Source organism: Chaetura pelagica, unplaced genomic scaffold (genome assembly GCF_000747805.2).
Source record: "Chaetura pelagica isolate M959 unplaced genomic scaffold, ChaPel_1.0 scaffold47, whole genome shotgun sequence".
NCBI classification, from domain to species: Eukaryota; Metazoa; Chordata; class Aves; order Apodiformes; family Apodidae; genus Chaetura; species Chaetura pelagica.
The window spans coordinates 4,768,538-4,785,430 of NW_009954140.1; the positions used below are offsets into that span (position 1 = coordinate 4,768,538).

At 57.5% G+C, this 16,893-nt stretch overlaps 1 protein-coding gene across 1 annotated transcript in view; it reads left to right on the forward strand.

Moving 5' to 3' along the window:
• Positions 1 to 3,359: 3,359 nt before the first annotated feature.
• The window catches only part of ARSG (arylsulfatase G), an 18,339-nt gene continuing 4,805 nt past the window's right edge, over positions 3,360 to 16,893 (forward strand). Inside the window, exons 1-9 of the mRNA XM_010002797.1 lie at positions 3,360 to 3,604; positions 3,890 to 4,077; positions 4,964 to 5,011; positions 5,091 to 5,205; positions 5,916 to 6,056; positions 8,683 to 8,876; positions 9,523 to 9,603; positions 12,826 to 12,934; positions 13,005 to 13,026. Of these exons, the coding sequence (XP_010001099.1) occupies positions 3,360 to 3,604; positions 3,890 to 4,077; positions 4,964 to 5,011; positions 5,091 to 5,205; positions 5,916 to 6,056; positions 8,683 to 8,876; positions 9,523 to 9,603; positions 12,826 to 12,934; positions 13,005 to 13,026 (1,143 nt within the window). The remainder of the gene's footprint in view (positions 3,605 to 3,889; positions 4,078 to 4,963; positions 5,012 to 5,090; positions 5,206 to 5,915; positions 6,057 to 8,682; positions 8,877 to 9,522; positions 9,604 to 12,825; positions 12,935 to 13,004; positions 13,027 to 16,893) is intronic.

Below are 16,893 nucleotides of genomic sequence, written 5' to 3' on the forward strand. Positions count from 1 at the left end.
CTGGGCTGGAGATCAGAGCTGTGACACCCCGGGTGGCGTGCGAGCCCTGGGTGCTGCCAGGGGACAGCTCAGCACAGCCGGGTGTGCTTCAAAGGGCAGCAGGTTTTTCTGGGCTCCGGCTGCTGTTTCGCTCTGCCGGCAGGCGTGAAAATGTGAAAGAATGTGAAAAATGTGAAAATGATCGTGCTGGCCCCAAGATTTGTAAACTTCTGGTTAATGTGTAATAAATACATGACAGATACTCACAGTGCTGGGCGGGCAGCCGCGGCCACTCTGCCATTCAGTGTGTGGTACGGCTGGTGGTGGCATCCCCGAGCTGAGGAGGCTTGGCCCTGCCCTGGGGCCACCCCCAGGGTGTCCTAAACAGCACTGATTGGAGAGGCTTTGGGCCTTTTCTAAACTAGTTTATCTGGTTTTGACTTACCCCTTGTCTTTCTGTGAACTGCCTTTGTCTGGCTTGCAAAAATGTGCTTTAATTTATTTGTTTAGTTCTCCCCTGGTACAAGGTGTGAGCTGTGAAGGCCTGGGCACACAGCGTCCAGTCTGAGGGATGGACGGATCCCATTGGATCCCAGTGCTGGTGCTGGTTATCCCCCAGGCCTTGGATCCTGGCTGTGATTCTGCCCAGGTGGCTGATCAGGCTGGACCGGGGCAACATTTCCTGCTTGGCACCAAGTGAGGTGACACAACAACTGTGTTCCCACCAGAGCCAGCCTGGGGCAGTCTCTTCTGAGTCACTTATTTTCTTGGGCAAAAATAGGTAAAAGATGGTCCTTCAGTTCTGCTTGAGTCCAGCTGGAGTGAAGCTGCAGGGGAGCAGAGATGCAGGTCCTGGTGTGGTGGTGAGTGGGGACCAGGGCTCATCCCAGAGAGTCTCCCCATGACCACCCTGGCACTGCTGGGAGGATGAGCACAGTGTGCCACGGGGGCAGAGCTGGCACAGCCTGGACTTGCTCAGGAATCTGAGATCAAAAAGATTGCAGAGGTGCCTCTGACAAGGAGCTCGGAGCAGAGCGTGCTGGAGTGGATGCCAAAGGATGGCCTCGTGCTCCACTGGGGTTTGGACCTGCTGTGGACAAGGACAGTTCTGCAGGAGCCTGGCAAGAGCCACGCCACATGTCCCACCTTCCACGGGCTGTGTTCCACCTCTCCTTCAAATGGCCTATGGGCATCAGAGATCAAGAAGTATTGTCTGACTTTAATGCATAAATTTCAGCTCTGGATGACTCTCCCCTGTAATTTAGAGAGAAGAGAGTGTCCTTGGAAAATGGGTTTGATTGTTTTTGTTAGCCGTGTCATCCTGGTGTCCCTGCCCAGAGAAAGGACAGAGGTTTGTGGGTGAAATGGGGTCAGCTCCCTCGGGTTTTGCTCGGTTTTTCTGGGCAGCTGCAGGTGCCAACAGGGGGTCCCCAGTGCATGTTGTGTGGGGCAGGGGCAGGCCCAGAGAGGGGGATCCAGCATGGTGCTGTGTGGAGGATGCTGGGGCTCGGTGTGGGGACCACCCTCAGCCTGGCAGAGCACTGTGTTGGGGCAGAGCTGTGCAGCCCCTCCTGTAGCTCAGCCCACCACATCCCACACCCCATCAACTCCCCTACCCAGAGCTTCAAGCCTCGTGGATGGACGTTTATACATCGAGGCTCTGGGCTATGAATTATGAATGGAGTCACATCCCTGACCACTGCAGAGCTGCGCTGACAGTCCTGAAGCTGCTGATCTGAGGGACAGCCCAAAGCTTTTAGATGTGAACAGCAAAATCTGGGAATAATTTTCTTTGCTAGCTACTAACCTCTTGGACTACAGATGAGGCTCATAATATTCCCTCTCCTGTCTCCTCCTGTTACCCTCTCCTCTTTCATTTTCCATTATTCCCTCCTCTCCTTGACCCCCCTGGTTTGTATTCATGGACACTGCACTACTTGGCTGTGTTGACCATCCCATGGGAGCTGCATCCTCCGTGGCATGTTCCTCCCCCAAGGTTGCAGGTACCATCTGGGGATATCTGCCACAGCTCTGGTCCCAGCTGGGTCCCAGTGGTCCCCTGGCTGTCCCCACCCACACACAGGTCCCCACACCACCCCCATGGCCAGTGCAGAGCTCCTCACACAAGGCTCAGCAGGCTTTTGGCAAATCTCTCTGCAGCTTCACCTCCCTTTGGCCATAACTTTGTGCTCAAGACATTGTGTTTCATGGCTGCATCTCCACCATCAGTCTTTGGAGTGTTTGCCCTTGAACCTCTCCCCCACTGGAGGCCAAATCCTGCCCTAAACAACTGTGTGTGCTTAGTCCTGTAAGCTCAGGTATTTCTGGCTTTTATTGCCTCCTGGGTTTGTCTGGATTTCTGCCATCTTGCCTCCAGGAGCAGGTCCCTCTTGGTGCCCCATGGCCAGCTGTGGGGCTGCTGCCTGCACAGGCTGTGCTGCCTTCCCTGGCCCCAGCAGTGGGGCAGCGTGAGCAGAAATACATTTTCAAAATGAGCTTCAGAAGCTTTGCAGTTTTTTACAAATGAAGTCAAGGCCTTGTGGGTACCCCCCCCCACCCCGTGGTGCTGTGCACCCTGCAGCTCTCGGGTGGGAGCCCTTGCAAAGCCAGGAGGGAACAGCACTGCTCCCTGGGGATGACAGCACCCCAGAAAACCATCCCAGCCCTTGCAATGAGTGTGGGAAAGGAGCACTTGTTGTTTCCAGTCCTTTCCAGTTAAACCATCATAAGCTAGGCAGGAAAATACACAACTTCAAAGGCCAAGTCTCAGTGTCTGCATAAGCTGCTGTTCTGCCCCAGGCTGGGTGCAGGACGGATGCTGCAGGTCCTGATGGCATCTTATTTCTCTTGCACAGGGGATGCTGCAGCCATGCAAGGTGCAGAACAGATGGGCAGTCCTCACTGGAGCCACAGCAGATGTTTATCCCACTGAAGCAAGGGTGGCCAGTGCTGTGTTGAGCTGAGCAGCGTGGTCTGCAGGAAAAGAGCTGTTTACTGGGCACAAACATCCCCCCGGCTGCAGCGAGGGGAGAGGAGCCTGTGCTGCAGATCCAGGACTCTTCTGGAAGGAAAAATACCACTTTGGTTTGGTGGCTAATTAGATATTTACCAGGAAGGAAGAGAAGTTAAAAATAGGGTGACGGTGACTTCAAAAGGTGTTTTTGACTTCTAAGAATAACACCTTTGCTGGCGCTGGTTTCAGGAATATCAGCTGTGCCTGGGTGTGAAAGGCAGAGGAGCAGCAGTGGGGAGCAGAGGCAGCAAACCCAGCCCCCCTGGCCCCGTGGGAGCAGCTGAGGAGGGGACGGTGTCATCGCTGCGAGGGCCTGTGGAGAGCCCAGCTGCACCCACGGGGACACAGTGGGGGGAGTCTGGGGGAGATGAAGCCACCCATGCCCTGGCACAGGTGGGAGGGGACGTGTGGCACCACGGGGACCCCCTCCCCGCGGGCGGTGCTGGTGGTGGCGGCGGCGCTGGCCGGGCTCTGGGCTCCCTGTCCCACCTGCGGGCAGCCCAACTTCATCGTCGTCCTGGCGGATGATGTGGGCTGGGGGGACCTGGGGGCCAACTGGGCAGAGACAAAGGACACCCCGCATTTGGATGAGTTGGCTGCTGAAGGGACAAGGTAACGTCTGTCCCCCCTCCCCAGCCCTCTCCTGGTTACTCTGTTCCACAGCAAAGGGAGTTTCCCTCCTGTAGGGACCATCAGGTGAAGGGGGTTTCACTAACGTGGCTTTGGGTGCACCTCGAGGTGCAGGTCCATCCATCCCCACTTCAGCCTGTGACCTTCATCCCCCACTCCAGACCCTCATCCCTGGTGCAGAAGGGGATGCATGTAGGGGAGCAGGGAGGGATGGGGCAGAATTAGACCAGCCGAGGTTTGCAAGCAAAGGGCTTTTTAATTTTCTAGGTTTGTGGATTTCCACTCAGCTGCTTCCACGTGCTCCCCATCCCGTGCCTCTCTGCTGACGGGGCGTCTTGGGGCACGCAACGGGGTGACCCACAACTTTGCCATCACGTCAGTTGGTGGCCTCCCCCTGAACGAGACCACCCTGGCCGAGGTGCTGCGGGAGGCTGGGTACAGCACGGGGGCTATAGGTAACTGCTGTGGGCACCTGGGGCGGGGAGATGGGGGGGTGAGGGAAATGCTGATGCCCATCTCTTGTGTAGGAGGTGCTGCAGGTGGTGAGGTAAACGCTGATGGCTAAAGGAATGTCTAAAGAATCACGTGGGAGAGGCTTTGCACGTCTCCCTTGGATTTTGCAACCCCAAGCTTAAAATCTTAACTTTCAAACATGCAACACTGTCTGAAGTTCAGGCCCGCCCCAGTTTTCTATTTAAGCTCTAATTGCTTCACCTCACAAGGAACGTGCTGGGTGTTCCTTAGCAAACACCACTGCACACAGCAGCTCTGCCATCCTGCATCCCACACCAGTGTGATCCCACTGGTGCCAGTTGGGACAGTCTGGTGGCTGGTGGCCCTGTGGCTTTGGGCACCCTGCTGTCACCATTGGTCCTCCCAGGCTGCAGAGCCCGAGCTGGCGGTGAGACCTTTGCACCTGCAGCTCCTGTTGTTTGCACACGTTGTGCTGGCAGAAAAGCTCTTGGTTTCTCCTTTCCCCCATAGTCTTTGCAGGACTCCCTCTTGGATCAGTGCATTCAGTGGGAGCAAGCAAGTGCCACAGGTCAGGGGATGAGGCTGCTTGTTTGTGAGGGATTAGAAAGCCATCTCCTCTGGACATAAACACATGAAAGAACCTTTTAAGGCTGAAGTGGTCAATTTACACAGGCACGAGAAACCTTGTGCATGTTTTCTGAGTTTCTCAAAGAACAAAAAGGCATTCCAGAAAGGGCCAGCACAAACAAGTAGCCTTTCTTGGTGCTAGATTAAAGCCCCCAGCACTGAGGGCACCTCTTGGGTGATGGCTGGTGGTGGCTGTAGCTGTGTTAACCTCTGAAATGATGTTCTGTGGCTTCCATGCAGGCAAGTGGCACCTGGGACACCATGGCCACCATCACCCCAGCTTCCGTGGTAAGGGCTGCACCAGCAGGGACCAGCTGAGCATCCCATGGTTGTCTCATCCCCACCAACACCTTTGCTTGCCCCTCAGGCTTCGACTACTACTTTGGGATCCCCTACAGCAATGACATGGGCTGCACAGACACCCCTGGCTACAACCTGCCACCCTGCCCATCCTGCCCACGGCATGGCCCGGCGCTGGGGGGGTTGGAGTGGCAGCACTGGGAGGTGGGTATTTGCAGTGGCATCCCCAGCCCTGAAAGCTGCCCTTTGCTGTCATCACGTCTCCTCACACTCTGTACACCCATTTTCCCTCTGTGCACCCTGCAGCAGGGCACAGGTTGAGAAGGAGGGTCAGTCCCCAGAGCATCCTCCCCTTTTTGCTGCCCCCTTAGCTGTGCCTTTCTGCAAAGCCAAGAGAAGAGCTAGGCTCTGTGCCTGCTCCTGCACTGGTCCTGGCTCCAGTGACAAGCGTGGGGTGGCTTCTTCCCAGCAGGATGGCAAGGAAGGACTGTTACACAGAGGTGGCCCTTCCTCTCTTTGAGAACGTTGCCATCGTCCAGCAGCCTGTCAACCTCAGCAGCCTGGCGGGGCGCCACGCCGAGAAAGCATACGGGGACGCTGGGGGGGTTGGAGTGGCAGCACTGGGAGGTGGGTATTTGCAGTGGCATCCCCAGCCCTGAAAGCTGCCCTTTGCTGTCATCACGTCTCCTCACACTCTGTACACCCATTTTCCCTCTGTGCACCCTGCAGCAGGGCACAGGTTGAGAAGGAGGGTCAGTCCCCAGAGCATCCTCCCCTTTTTGCTGCCCCCTTAGCTGTGCCTTTCTGCAAAGCCAAGAGAAGAGCTAGGCTCTGTGCCTGCTCCTGCACTGGTCCTGGCTCCAGTGACAAGCGTGGGGTGGCTTCTTCCCAGCAGGATGGCAAGGAAGGACTGTTACACAGAGGTGGCCCTTCCTCTCTTTGAGAACGTTGCCATCGTCCAGCAGCCTGTCAACCTCAGCAGCCTGGCGGGACGCTACGCAGAGAAGGCAGCGTGGTTCATCCAGCAGGCCAGGTGAGATGCCACCTGCTGTCCCCTTCATCAGGAGAGCTTGTGGGTCACTGCAGGTGCCTGTTGCATCACATTGCTGCCATGCTAGGGGGTTGCTCCATGGTTCTCGGGGAGCAGACCTGGGGTCTCCGTGGCTCAGCTTCTCCTCTGAGGAGGAAGCCACTGTTGTCACCAGTGTCCTGCAGGGCTCGTGTGGAAGCCTTTTGGTGTGTCTCCTCTAGAAGGATTGTGTGGCTTTAAACCCACCATTTACAAGGAAGGGCAAAGCCTTTGAGCTGGGCTGTGCCTCCTTCCTGGGGGTAACATGCAGCAAGATCCTGGCTAGTGGGGATGGGAAGTGTCCTTCTTCCCTCTATCTTGGCAGCGGCATGGGATGAGGTGGCAGGGGTGGTGGCTCTGCTGGGTGGTGCAGGTGCCTCTGTGGGTGTGGGTGTGGGAGCTGAATGGGTGCTCACAGCAGCTCCAGTGAAGAGACCATAACACCACCTGGAGGTGTTTGAACCCACCCTCTACGTGGGGTTTGCCCCATTTTGGGGATAAAGTTTTCTGGGATCTCTGGGCTTCAGGGTCAGCCTTCCCCAGCTGTGAAGGGACACGAGGAGCCCGGGCGTGCTCTTCCCTGAGACCTGAGACAACGACCCTGGAGCTCTGCTGATGGGTTGTGTAATTTTAATCCCTATTATCGGTGGATTATGAGCTGTGACTTTGCAAAACACCTCCCTGCAGCACGGGAGAGGAAGCGCTGCCGGGCATCTGTGTCAGAGCTTGTCCTGTGCCCACATCCAGGGATAACACAAATCCAGGGAAGGGCCACTGCCGGGGGGGGTTCTGTCGGCGTGCTTGGGAAAGATTTGTTGAAGGGGCCAGAAAAAGGGCTGGGCAGGGAGCAGCTTGTGGGAAAATGGCTCTTGGTAAACCTGGGAACTGTTCCACATGCACAATACCTATAGTTTATCCCCTTTGGGTACTTGGAATCAGCCTGGACTGGTCAGGATGCTGGAAGGGGCCAGGGCAGTGGGCTGCAGAGCTTCAATTGTACTTCCAGTGCAACCCCCCAGCCCTCCATTATCCCTCCTGTGCACACCCCCAGTGCCTGCATCACGAAGGGGTTGTTAGGCTGTGAAACCAAGTGCGTGAGCTCCAGGTTGATAAGACAAACCTTTAAACTCCCCGTAGTATTTCGGGGTTATCTGCGTTCACGGAGAACAGGATTAAGCAGGTGCCTGCATTTTCTCTCCTTCTCTTTGATGGCTTATTCCGGTTTTCCTCTGCCTGAGTCATTCATTATGGGGCAACAAAAGAACACCGGATTTGTCATCTCAGTGTTTTTTTAACCAGTCGTGTCAAGGTTGAGCAATACATGGCAGTGAGATCTGCCTGGGACACGGGGAGCACCGTGAACACGGGAGAAAAAGCCAAGGACATTTGTCTTAAGTTATTAATTGAATGTTTGCTCCATTTTTGAGCAAGTTCTGATACATAAATGTGAAAAGCAAGTGGGAATGCTGCAGTCATGAGCCTGCCTGGATACTGGAGCCCACCCGTTGCTCCCAGGTGGGATGCTAGTTGGAGAAAGCAGCTTTCCCTGCTCCAGGGTCCCTGGCATCCCAAAGGGAAAGGTGCCATGTAGCCTGTTGCAGCAGCGTTTTGCAGGGGATGCAAATCTGCACCCCCAACCTGGCGTTTTGCAGGTGCTGGGCGGGGTGTCCGGGGGACCCTGCCCTTCACGGGGCTCCAGCGCTGCTGGGAAGGATGTGACAGCTCCGGGTGGGATGGGATTAACTTTTTCCATCCCCAGACGGGTGAGTGGTACAGGAAGGAAGCACCGACACGCACGTCGGAAGGGTCCCAGCAGCTTTTCTGGAGGCAGCCGTGGGGCGGCCGGAGCCGGGCGCGTGTGCAGGCTAGGGCACGTCCCCAGGATCCGGCCCCTCCTTGCCACTCACCATCCCACCCTTCCCCTCAGAGGTCCCTGAGGAAGAGCAGGCCTCGTTGAAGGAGATAAATATAGCTGTAAACAAGAAAACAGGACATGTCTTCGGGTGATTTAAAAGCAAACAGGCAGTGGGGCAGAGCGCAGCGAGCGAACGTGCTGCGCTCCCTGTCTGGGGCTGCTCAGTGGAGCTGAGGCCGGGCTTGGGGTCAGCCCAGGCATCCTTCTGCTGCTCGTCCTTGGCTAAAATCACCAGTGGGGGCTGAGGACCTGCTGGAGAGGGGGAGGGAGAGACAAAATTAACCTCTTGACAGAGTGGAGGGAGGCAGTTGGGTGAGTGATGCAGCGTGTTGGGGAGATGGAGGAAGGGATGAGAGTGTCCCAGATGGGAGGACAGTCAGTAACAGGGGACAGTGGGGAGATGTTTTAGCAGGAGCAGGGGAGAAGTGGCTCATGCTGGGCCAAGCATCCCCCCTGCAGGGGGTGTGGGTGCCCAGAGGACTTGCAGCTGACGAACTGACCAATGTGCAGGGTGGTTTTTCCTGCTGGGAGTTCTGGCAGAGGCAGGGGGGGCTGCACGGCTCCTGGCCCACTCTGTGTCCCCAGGCTCATCAGTGCCACCAACCTGGTGTCCTCCTGCCATCACATTCCCCTTCCCTGACCTGGCTGAACACTCTCCTCCTCTTCCCTTCACAGCCACAGCGGCCGCCCCTTCTTCCTCTACCTGGCCCTGGCCCACATGCACGTCCCCCTGGGGGTCCCCCCGCCTTCCCCGGGCCAGAGCAGGGACATCTATGGAGCTGCCCTGAGAGAGATGGATGCCCTGGTGGGACAGATCAAGCAGGTCGCCGACAGCCATGGAAAGGGCAACACGCTCCTGTGGTTCACAGGTACAGCAGGAAAATTGGCTGTGCAGGTTGGGGGAGATGCTGGCGGATGCACTGGCACCAGCCTGGGGGGCATGTAGGTGGCAGGAGACAGGGCCTGTGTGTGTGCCCTGCCCTCAATGCTTCTGGCTGCTCTGTGGCCTGGGAGCTGTGGCCAAGCTGTCCAGGACTGTCACATCACAAGGTTGGGGGGTCTCAGGCTGGTGGGCCCACTCAGCCAGGTGCCCACCCCATCACCCCCCTTTAGCCACGAGGCTGAACTGGCAGGGCTGTGCCTAATTAAACCACAAATCCTCATTCATTAAGAAGCCCAAATCCGCTCTGGCTGAGCAGCCTCCCTAATGAGGATGTCTATCTTCTGAGGACAGGAACTGCTGCACTGCTCATTAACGCCCGGAGCTGGTGGCAGCTGTTCCCCCCTGTGCCCCAGCTCTGCTCCAGACCCTCACCCAGGACTCAGGCAGCCCCAGCCCTTCAAAATAAACTTTCAGAAACAAAAATAAATAAACCAGCTGCTCTTGATAATGTGGGAAAGCGTCACGGGAATGGGAAGGAGGGATGGAGGGGCCACTTGTCCTTGCTTGCCTCCCATTGTGGAGGTGCCCCCAGGTCCTGGTTTTGCTCATGGGAATGTTTCTTTCTCTTGCAGGTGACAATGGCCCCTGGGCACAGAAGTGTGACCTGGCAGGACGCCTGGGGCCATTTGTGGGGGCCTGGCAGAGGCAGCAAGGTACCCTGACAGCATGGGGGGGCTTCCCTGTCCCTGGGGGTGCAGGAGGGGCTGCTCCACAAAGCCCTTCATTGCCTTTTGTGAAGGGAACATGGCGAGCACCTCAGCCCCCTGCCTTTCTGCTGGCTGCTACCCAGGGCTGAGTTGCCTTGAAGACACCCCAGAATCATTTTTGTCTTTCAAGCAGTCAAGTTTTCCCCAAAAACCACTGCTGGGGGGAACCAGGGCCCCTCTGGTCCCTGTTGCCCCAGAGCTTGAGGTCAGCAGCTCCTGGTTTTGGAGATGGATGCTCTCACCACCCAAGCATCCGAGCCATCATCTCCAGCAGGGTCTTGGAGCCCCCAGCCCCATCTTGCCTGGAGGAGAGACCCCTGCAGCCCACCCAGCACCAACGGACTTTGCTTTTTCTTTCCCTCCACCGTTTTGTTGTTTTGGGGTGGGTGTTTTGGTTTTGTTGTGTTTTTCTTTTTTTTCCCCTGCCTTTCCTCCTTTTCCGGCCAAGCCATCTGCTCGGTGGGTTTGTTGCAGCCGGGGCAGCCAGAAGCACAGATGAGTCAGGCATTTCCCACTTCTGCTTGTCTTACGCAGTGTGAACGCGCCGGGCTGGGTTCCCCTCGGGGTCAGGGGGGGGGGGGTAGCAGAGGGGCTGTGGGCAGCTCCTCTTTCCTCCTCCACTTCCTGACACCCCGGCGATCCAACCGCCACCGCTTCCCTGGGCAAACGCTGCCACTGGGCTGGCTCCCTTTCCCATTCCCAGAGCCCTTCCTTCGGCTGCCCCGCCATGAAATCGTAACCTTAGTTTATTTAATTTATTTTTTTTTTTTTTTGGTAAACAAACCCTGCTGACGACCTGGGTTGCTCTTGAGCAACCGATGGTCACAAGCCGGAGCAGATGGTACAGGCAGTCCAGCGTTCGGGAACAAAGCTGGGAAAACACAGCCCCTTTCCAGCATCTTGCTGCCCTGTGAAAACACCCCGAGTCCCACCTCTCCGTGGGGGGAGGCTGGGCTGGCAGGGCTGGGAGCTGGCTCTAAACCCTGGCTGGGAAGGAGGACTTCTGAAATTCCTTTGGCTGGTTGTTGCACGGGTGTTTGGAAAAGCCAGCCCGGGGTCACTGCTGGCTGGTCTGACACTGCCACCCACCCCGTGGGTGCTGGGTGGGTGGGATCCTCAGCCATCCCATCCCGAGGGCATCATACCCCCAGCCTTTGTGGAGCAGGAGGGCAGGGGAGGAAGGGCTGCTCCAGACTCTATACATTTCACAGAGCTTGGTGTTTCCTTTTGGGGTCCAACCTGAGTTCCAAGGGATGTTTTCCATCGGTTTTGTGTGGTCCCTGGAGTCAGTCCTCACTGGACTGACAGTCAGCACATCTGTGTGTGCTGGGGACCTCCCTGCAGCCCTCACTCCCCCCCAAACACCCATCTCCCAGCTTGGCACCAAAAGCCCAGCAAGGGGGGATGCTGGGATGGAGATACACATTTTCAGGATGTGATCCTTGAAGTGTTTTGAGGCAGGTTTGGGAGACTCTGGACCTGATATCCCTGCTGTGTGTGGTAGGAGTGGGACCAAGCGTTTCATCCCAGCCTGGGAATGCTCAGTTCAGCATTCCTGGAAAGATTCAGCCTCCACGGTTCCCACAGCAGCAGGGCTGCATCATCCCTGCTCTGGAGGAAAATCCCTGGTTGTTTTTGGGATGTTTCAGCCCCATTTACTGCCTGAAGTGCTCATGTGAGCTCATTCATGGGCAGCTCCAGTGTCCTGCCAGCCAGAGGTGCTTGGGTGGCTGAAGGGAAATATCCACCCAATGCCCTCCTGGAGATCCCCTAAAAAGCTCTTGGAATGCAGCTGCCTTACTAGGAGGATAATTTAATGCTTGTGTAGAGATGGGGATTGATATTAATCACTATCATTTCCTCGGGTGTCTGAAGGCAGGGAAGGCACCTTGCTTAAGCCATATTATTTCCAATGGCCACAGCAGACCCTGGTGCTGGCCCTGTCCCACCACAGCCCTGTCCATCAGGGGGAAATGCCAGAAGTTTGGGTGGGGAGTAGGAGAGATTGGGAATGTGCCTGACACCTGCCAGCAGGATGGGCAGCAGGGTTGGAAATCTTTTCCCTGGACTATTCCTCATGCTGCCAGCACCGTGGCATTTGTGCCATATGTGTCTTCCTCTACTGCAGCAGTGAGGGTACCACAGCATCACTGGGAAGTGCAGGATCAGCCCAGGTGCCCGTAGCATCAGGCAGTGACTCCCGAGGGGCCAGGCTGGGATGGGACTGGTGCAGGGACATGGAGGGACACGGGGTGATGGTGCTGCAGCAGGGACATGGCCTCTCTCTTGGCTCTGCCTGGAGGAAATGGCTTTGGGCAAGCGCCGTTGCCATGTGCATGTGAAAGGCAGGCAGACAAAGGCTGTGCCTGGGAAGTTTGCTCGGTGAATCTGGCTGGAATTTTCTGTTTGCCCCATTCCCAGCCCTTTCCCCCCCCAGCTGCTGAGGCCCTTTGGGCTACAGCCAAAGTGGAGGCTCTCTAACACCCTTCCACCTGTTCTGATGCTCAACAATGCCATTTCTGTGCTCAGCACCCCCATTTTGCTGCTCAGCATCACAGGTGGAGGAAGGGACCGGGCAGCTTTCCCACATGGTGCATCTCAAACCCAAGGGCAGAGCAAGGACATTTGGGGTGATGTTCGGACAACAACTGAACAGGTTAATTATCCAGCAGGAGGGTTGTCAGCAGGTTGGTATTTTTAATGAAGCAGGTTTCCAGCAGGCTGGGGGCTGTCAGTTCTTTACCACAGGGAGGGCAGCAGCCTGCATGGGGCCATTTGCAGCCCCTGGAACGTATCCCTAGATTTCCCACCTGCTCCGAATCCTCACCTGATAACAAAAGGCGGGTGGAAATGTGGCAGCTTCAGCAGCTCTATGTGGTTCTCATCACTTGCTGGAGCAGAGGAGAAACACAAAGCAGTGCCAGACTGAGCCCCCTTTCTCTCTCCCCCCACCCCCCTTTTCCTATCTCTTTTAAAAACTCCTGTAACTCTTCTTCCTCCCCTGACCCAGCTCCATCTCCAGTGAAATCACCTTCCTTTGGAGTCACTTAGTCCACCTCTGCCTCTGAGTAGCTCCTTTCCCAAGGAAGCTCCAGGGTCAGGAGGTTTTCCTGTCGACACAGAGCTCCTGGGCAGCAGGATGGTGAGTGCTGCCCTTTTCTCTTGCAGGTGGGAGCTCGGCAAAGCAAACAACCTGGGAAGGAGGGCACCGGGTGCCAGCCCTGGCATACTGGCCTGGTCACATCCCAGCCAGGCGGACGAGCCACGCTCTGCTCAGGTAAGAGCCTGGCTGGGACCCTGGGTGGGGGAGAAGGGCAGCCCCTCTGCCCCTCTTTGGAAGGATCCAGCACCCTCAAGCTGCCACCCAGCTGATGATCAGGATTTTGGCAGCAGCTGCCTGCCCTGCTTCTTGCCTGCCTTGTGCCAGGCCTCTGTAACTTCTGTCCTCTCCCGAGCCCGTGAGACTTGGTGCTGCAGCAGAGGGGGGCTGAAAGGGCTTTTTGTGAGGCTGGTGTCCCCGCTGCAGGCGCTGGGCTCCCTGTGCCTCCCGGCCGCCGGCCTGCCGGTAATTAAAAGATGACGATGTTCCCTCTCTCCACCAAGAAGCAGGCTTAAGGCTTTGTGGTTTGTGAATGGCTTTATGTGGAGGAGGTTGCGGTTGTGGGAAGGGCTGGCCGGAGAGGTGGTGCTGGGGACCAGGGCAGGATGCGGCCGGGGGGCAGCCGGGCACTGCTGCTGCTTTCCGGAGAAGATGAAGGGGAAGGGGCTGCTGCTTCCCCCTCCTTACCAGGGGGGCACAGACAGGTCCTTACTGCAGCAATATTGCACCTCTGCGTGCGGGACTTGGGGCTCTTCCCTCGCAGCATTTGCACCTCTTGACAGCCCCGCTGCTGCAGGAGCAGCACCCGCATGGGCTCCTTTGTCCCTTGAAGCACAGGAGGGTGGAGGTCTGGGTGCTGGGGATGGGGGGGTGGGGTTGTTGGGTGTTGGGAAAGTGTGTCCCTGGGCTGGGGGCAGCCCTGGGCTCCTTTGTCCCTTGAAGCACAGGAGGGTGGAGGTCTGGGTGCTGGGGATGGGGGGAGGGTTCTTGGGTGTTGGGAAAGTGTGTCCCAGCTGTTGGGAGCCGAGTCCTGACTGGTGGGCCCCGGGGGAGGTGTTGGGTGTTTCTGAGGTCTGTGAGATAAGCTGGAACCACCCCTTACATGGCCTGAGGGCAGGTCTGGGAGCTGGATTTTTGCAAGCAAGGAAAGGTTCCAGGCATGAGCACTGATGTCTGGTGGAGGGGATGGAGTGCAGGCAGCATCCCTTGGGTTTCACCTCCAAACCCTTCCCCTCCATGGCTGGGTGATGGACCAGCCACTGGGACACAGGCAGAGCTCCCAAACTGTGCCCACGCTGGCAGCACGGTGCAGGATCAGTGCCTGTCCCCATCCCCGTGTCCCATCAGCCTTCTCATTCCCTGCTGACAAGCCTAGGCATCCAGTTATCTCCTCAAAGACCTTATCTCCTGCATTTCCCAGACCTAGTCCAGCAGGTTGTACAGCTTGAAATCCAGAGAGTCATCAGGCACTTGGGAAGCAGCCCTGCAGCTCCCTGGGACTTTGCTTCTCGGGCTGTTTGGTTTTTTTCTTCTGGGTCTGGTCTGCTCCGTGGACTGTCCTGCAAAGCACCCTTGGCCTCACAAGCAGCCAGTGTGGTTTTGCACCCCCTGCCCACTGATGTCCCCACAGCTGGGTCCTGGGTGAGGGCAGACTTTGACCACCCTTATGAGCCTCCCTCTGCTCCTGAGGTTGTAGAAATGCTGAAGCCTTCACCATCTGGCTCAGGAGAGGAGCCCATGCCTTGCCTCTCCCCAGCACTGCTCAGCTTTGCATCTTTCCTGGCACAGGGAGCAGAGGAGTGAGGGCAGGTGAGCATGCCCGGGGGCTGGGGAGGCTGGAATCAGCAGAGAAATGCTGAAGCATTGCTACAGACCTGCACCTGCACCCTGGTTTCTGCAGAAAACTGCCTTGTCAGCTCTTCTTAATTATACTTAATTGTTGGAGCCACTCACTGTACTTCTGCCCTTCCCTGCCCCAATCCAAAGTAGGGCATGGAAGAAGTAAGACAGTAGGGTGGTGAAGAAGCAAGTTGCACCACCCTGGCTGTGCCAGAGGCGTAGGGCAGGTTAGGCAAGGCTGCTGTGGTGTGGGGAGAACTGGCTCAGCTGCCTGTAGCTGCCTGTAGCTGCCTACACCTCGTCCTGATCCAGGCAGAGCAGCATTCCCTGACACCCTCATGCCCAGGATGCTCATTGCCCACCCTTGGGCAGCAGGCAGGGAGCTGCCTGTCCCCGGGCACTGCTGGACCCTTTTCCCTTGGTGTTTGGGGTGGCAGCAGGGTGCTGACTCTATTTATTAAATGTCCCTGGGCCAGGGCTGGGGCTGGCAGCCTGGGCTCCCCTTTCCCTGCAAGCACAGCTTCCCCTGCTCAGCTGCTGAGAGGAGCTGACAGGGCATTTGTTTTGATGCCAACTTTGACCAAAAATCTTACTTTTTCATGTCTTTTTCCACGGGGCACATCTGTCCACAGGGTTCTTCAACCACCTCTGCCCTCAGTCATGCTGTCTTCCCACCTCAGTGACACTTTCCAACTGTCCCACCCGCTGGCTCGGGACCACCCAGTGCAACCCTGTCGGCACCCACATGCACCATGCTGGGATCCTGAGGGTGCTGAGCACCCACGGGACCAGGAGAGCTGAGCCAGGGCTGACCCCAGCGAGGTGCCTGCAGGGATGTGTCCTCCCTTGGGCACAGCAGGGCATCTTTTCTTCTGCACCTCCCGACTCGCGGGGCCGTTCCCGAAGCGCGGCTGCCTCGCTGCAGTGTTTGTTCTTATTTGTTCCCTCCGTCTCTTAGCAGCTCAATTAAAACTCATTGAATGGGAGAACTGGGGGCCCTTAAGCCCTGGGCTCTTTTTTTTTTTCTCTCTGCTCAAACAGCTGCTGTCCTGCACTGGGCAGGAGAAATGCAGTGGCAGGAGCAGGGTGGCAGGACCGTGGCAACACCCTGGGTGTCCCCAACTTGGGGGACCTGGTGCTTTCACCTCCTCCAGCAATTTCCTTGCCGTGACTGACCCCCGGAGCTTGCTGGCACAAGGGTTTTTGCAGCCAGAGGGATGCTGGCTGAGTCCCCGTTGGCTGCCCAGCTCTGGTGGCTCTGCCAGCTCCTTGGCACCCAAGCCACGGCCTCGTCTCGTGATGTGTCACTTGGCCACTCTGGTGTCTTGCTGTCCCCTGAGGCCGTGGGACACCCCTGCTGGCTCATTTTAGAGGTTCAAGGTTACCCAGTGATCACATCTGTGAGAGGAAGAAGTGTGCTGGATGGTGGCAGGGGCCATGGACACTTGTGCCTTGCAGGAGCAGGTTGTGGGTGGTGAGGACCAAGCGTGGGGATTGTCTCCAACCTGGTCGAGGGGGAAGCCCATGCCCAGGCTGCACAAGGGGCTGGTGGCAGGGCTGGGTGATCCCACTGCGTTTCAGTGATCTCTGCCCCATCCCAGCAATGACTTTGCTCCATCCATGGTCCCTCTGTGCCTGAGCTCAGGCCCTGCACAGGGAGCGGGTGGGGAAGCAGAGACTCTCCCTCCGCATCCCCACGGAGCCAGAAGGACACCAGCTCCCCCGCTCCTTCCCTGCCTCCCTCTGCACTGGGAAGTGACCAAGGACAAGCCCCCGAGTGCTCTTTTGTGGCCGAGGCCCCTGAAGAGCCCGGGAGGCTGCTGGTGGAAACGCTGACGGGTGTTTTGGTGGGAGCGCAGGGCGGCACCGCTCTCATTTTCCATTCAGCTGCGGCGGCTCCTGCTGCGCCAGGCAAAAGAGAGACCACATTTTCCTGGGGCCACAGCATCTGCTGCCATTGGCTCAAAAAGTCCCTGTGCTTGCACTTTCTCCGGGGGGTGACCTGCTGCCTTCCCCATGTGCCCCCCAGGCCAGGGGGGACAGGAGGGCAGGAGGGGGCTGCCCTGCTCCCCGCCGTGCCCCTGCCCTGTGGATGTGGGATTTCCTGGGCATGGGGAGCAGCAAATCCTGGTGGAACCCCCAATGCCAGAGGTGGGAGGTGTGTGAGGTGAGGGCTTCCTGGACCAAGTGGCTGCTTGAAGCTGGTTTTAATCTTTCCTGCAGAGCTCAGCTCTTGGGATGGGTGCTGGGAAGCAGGCAGCCTCCCACCCCCAGGCACTCCCCTGCCATCAGCACAT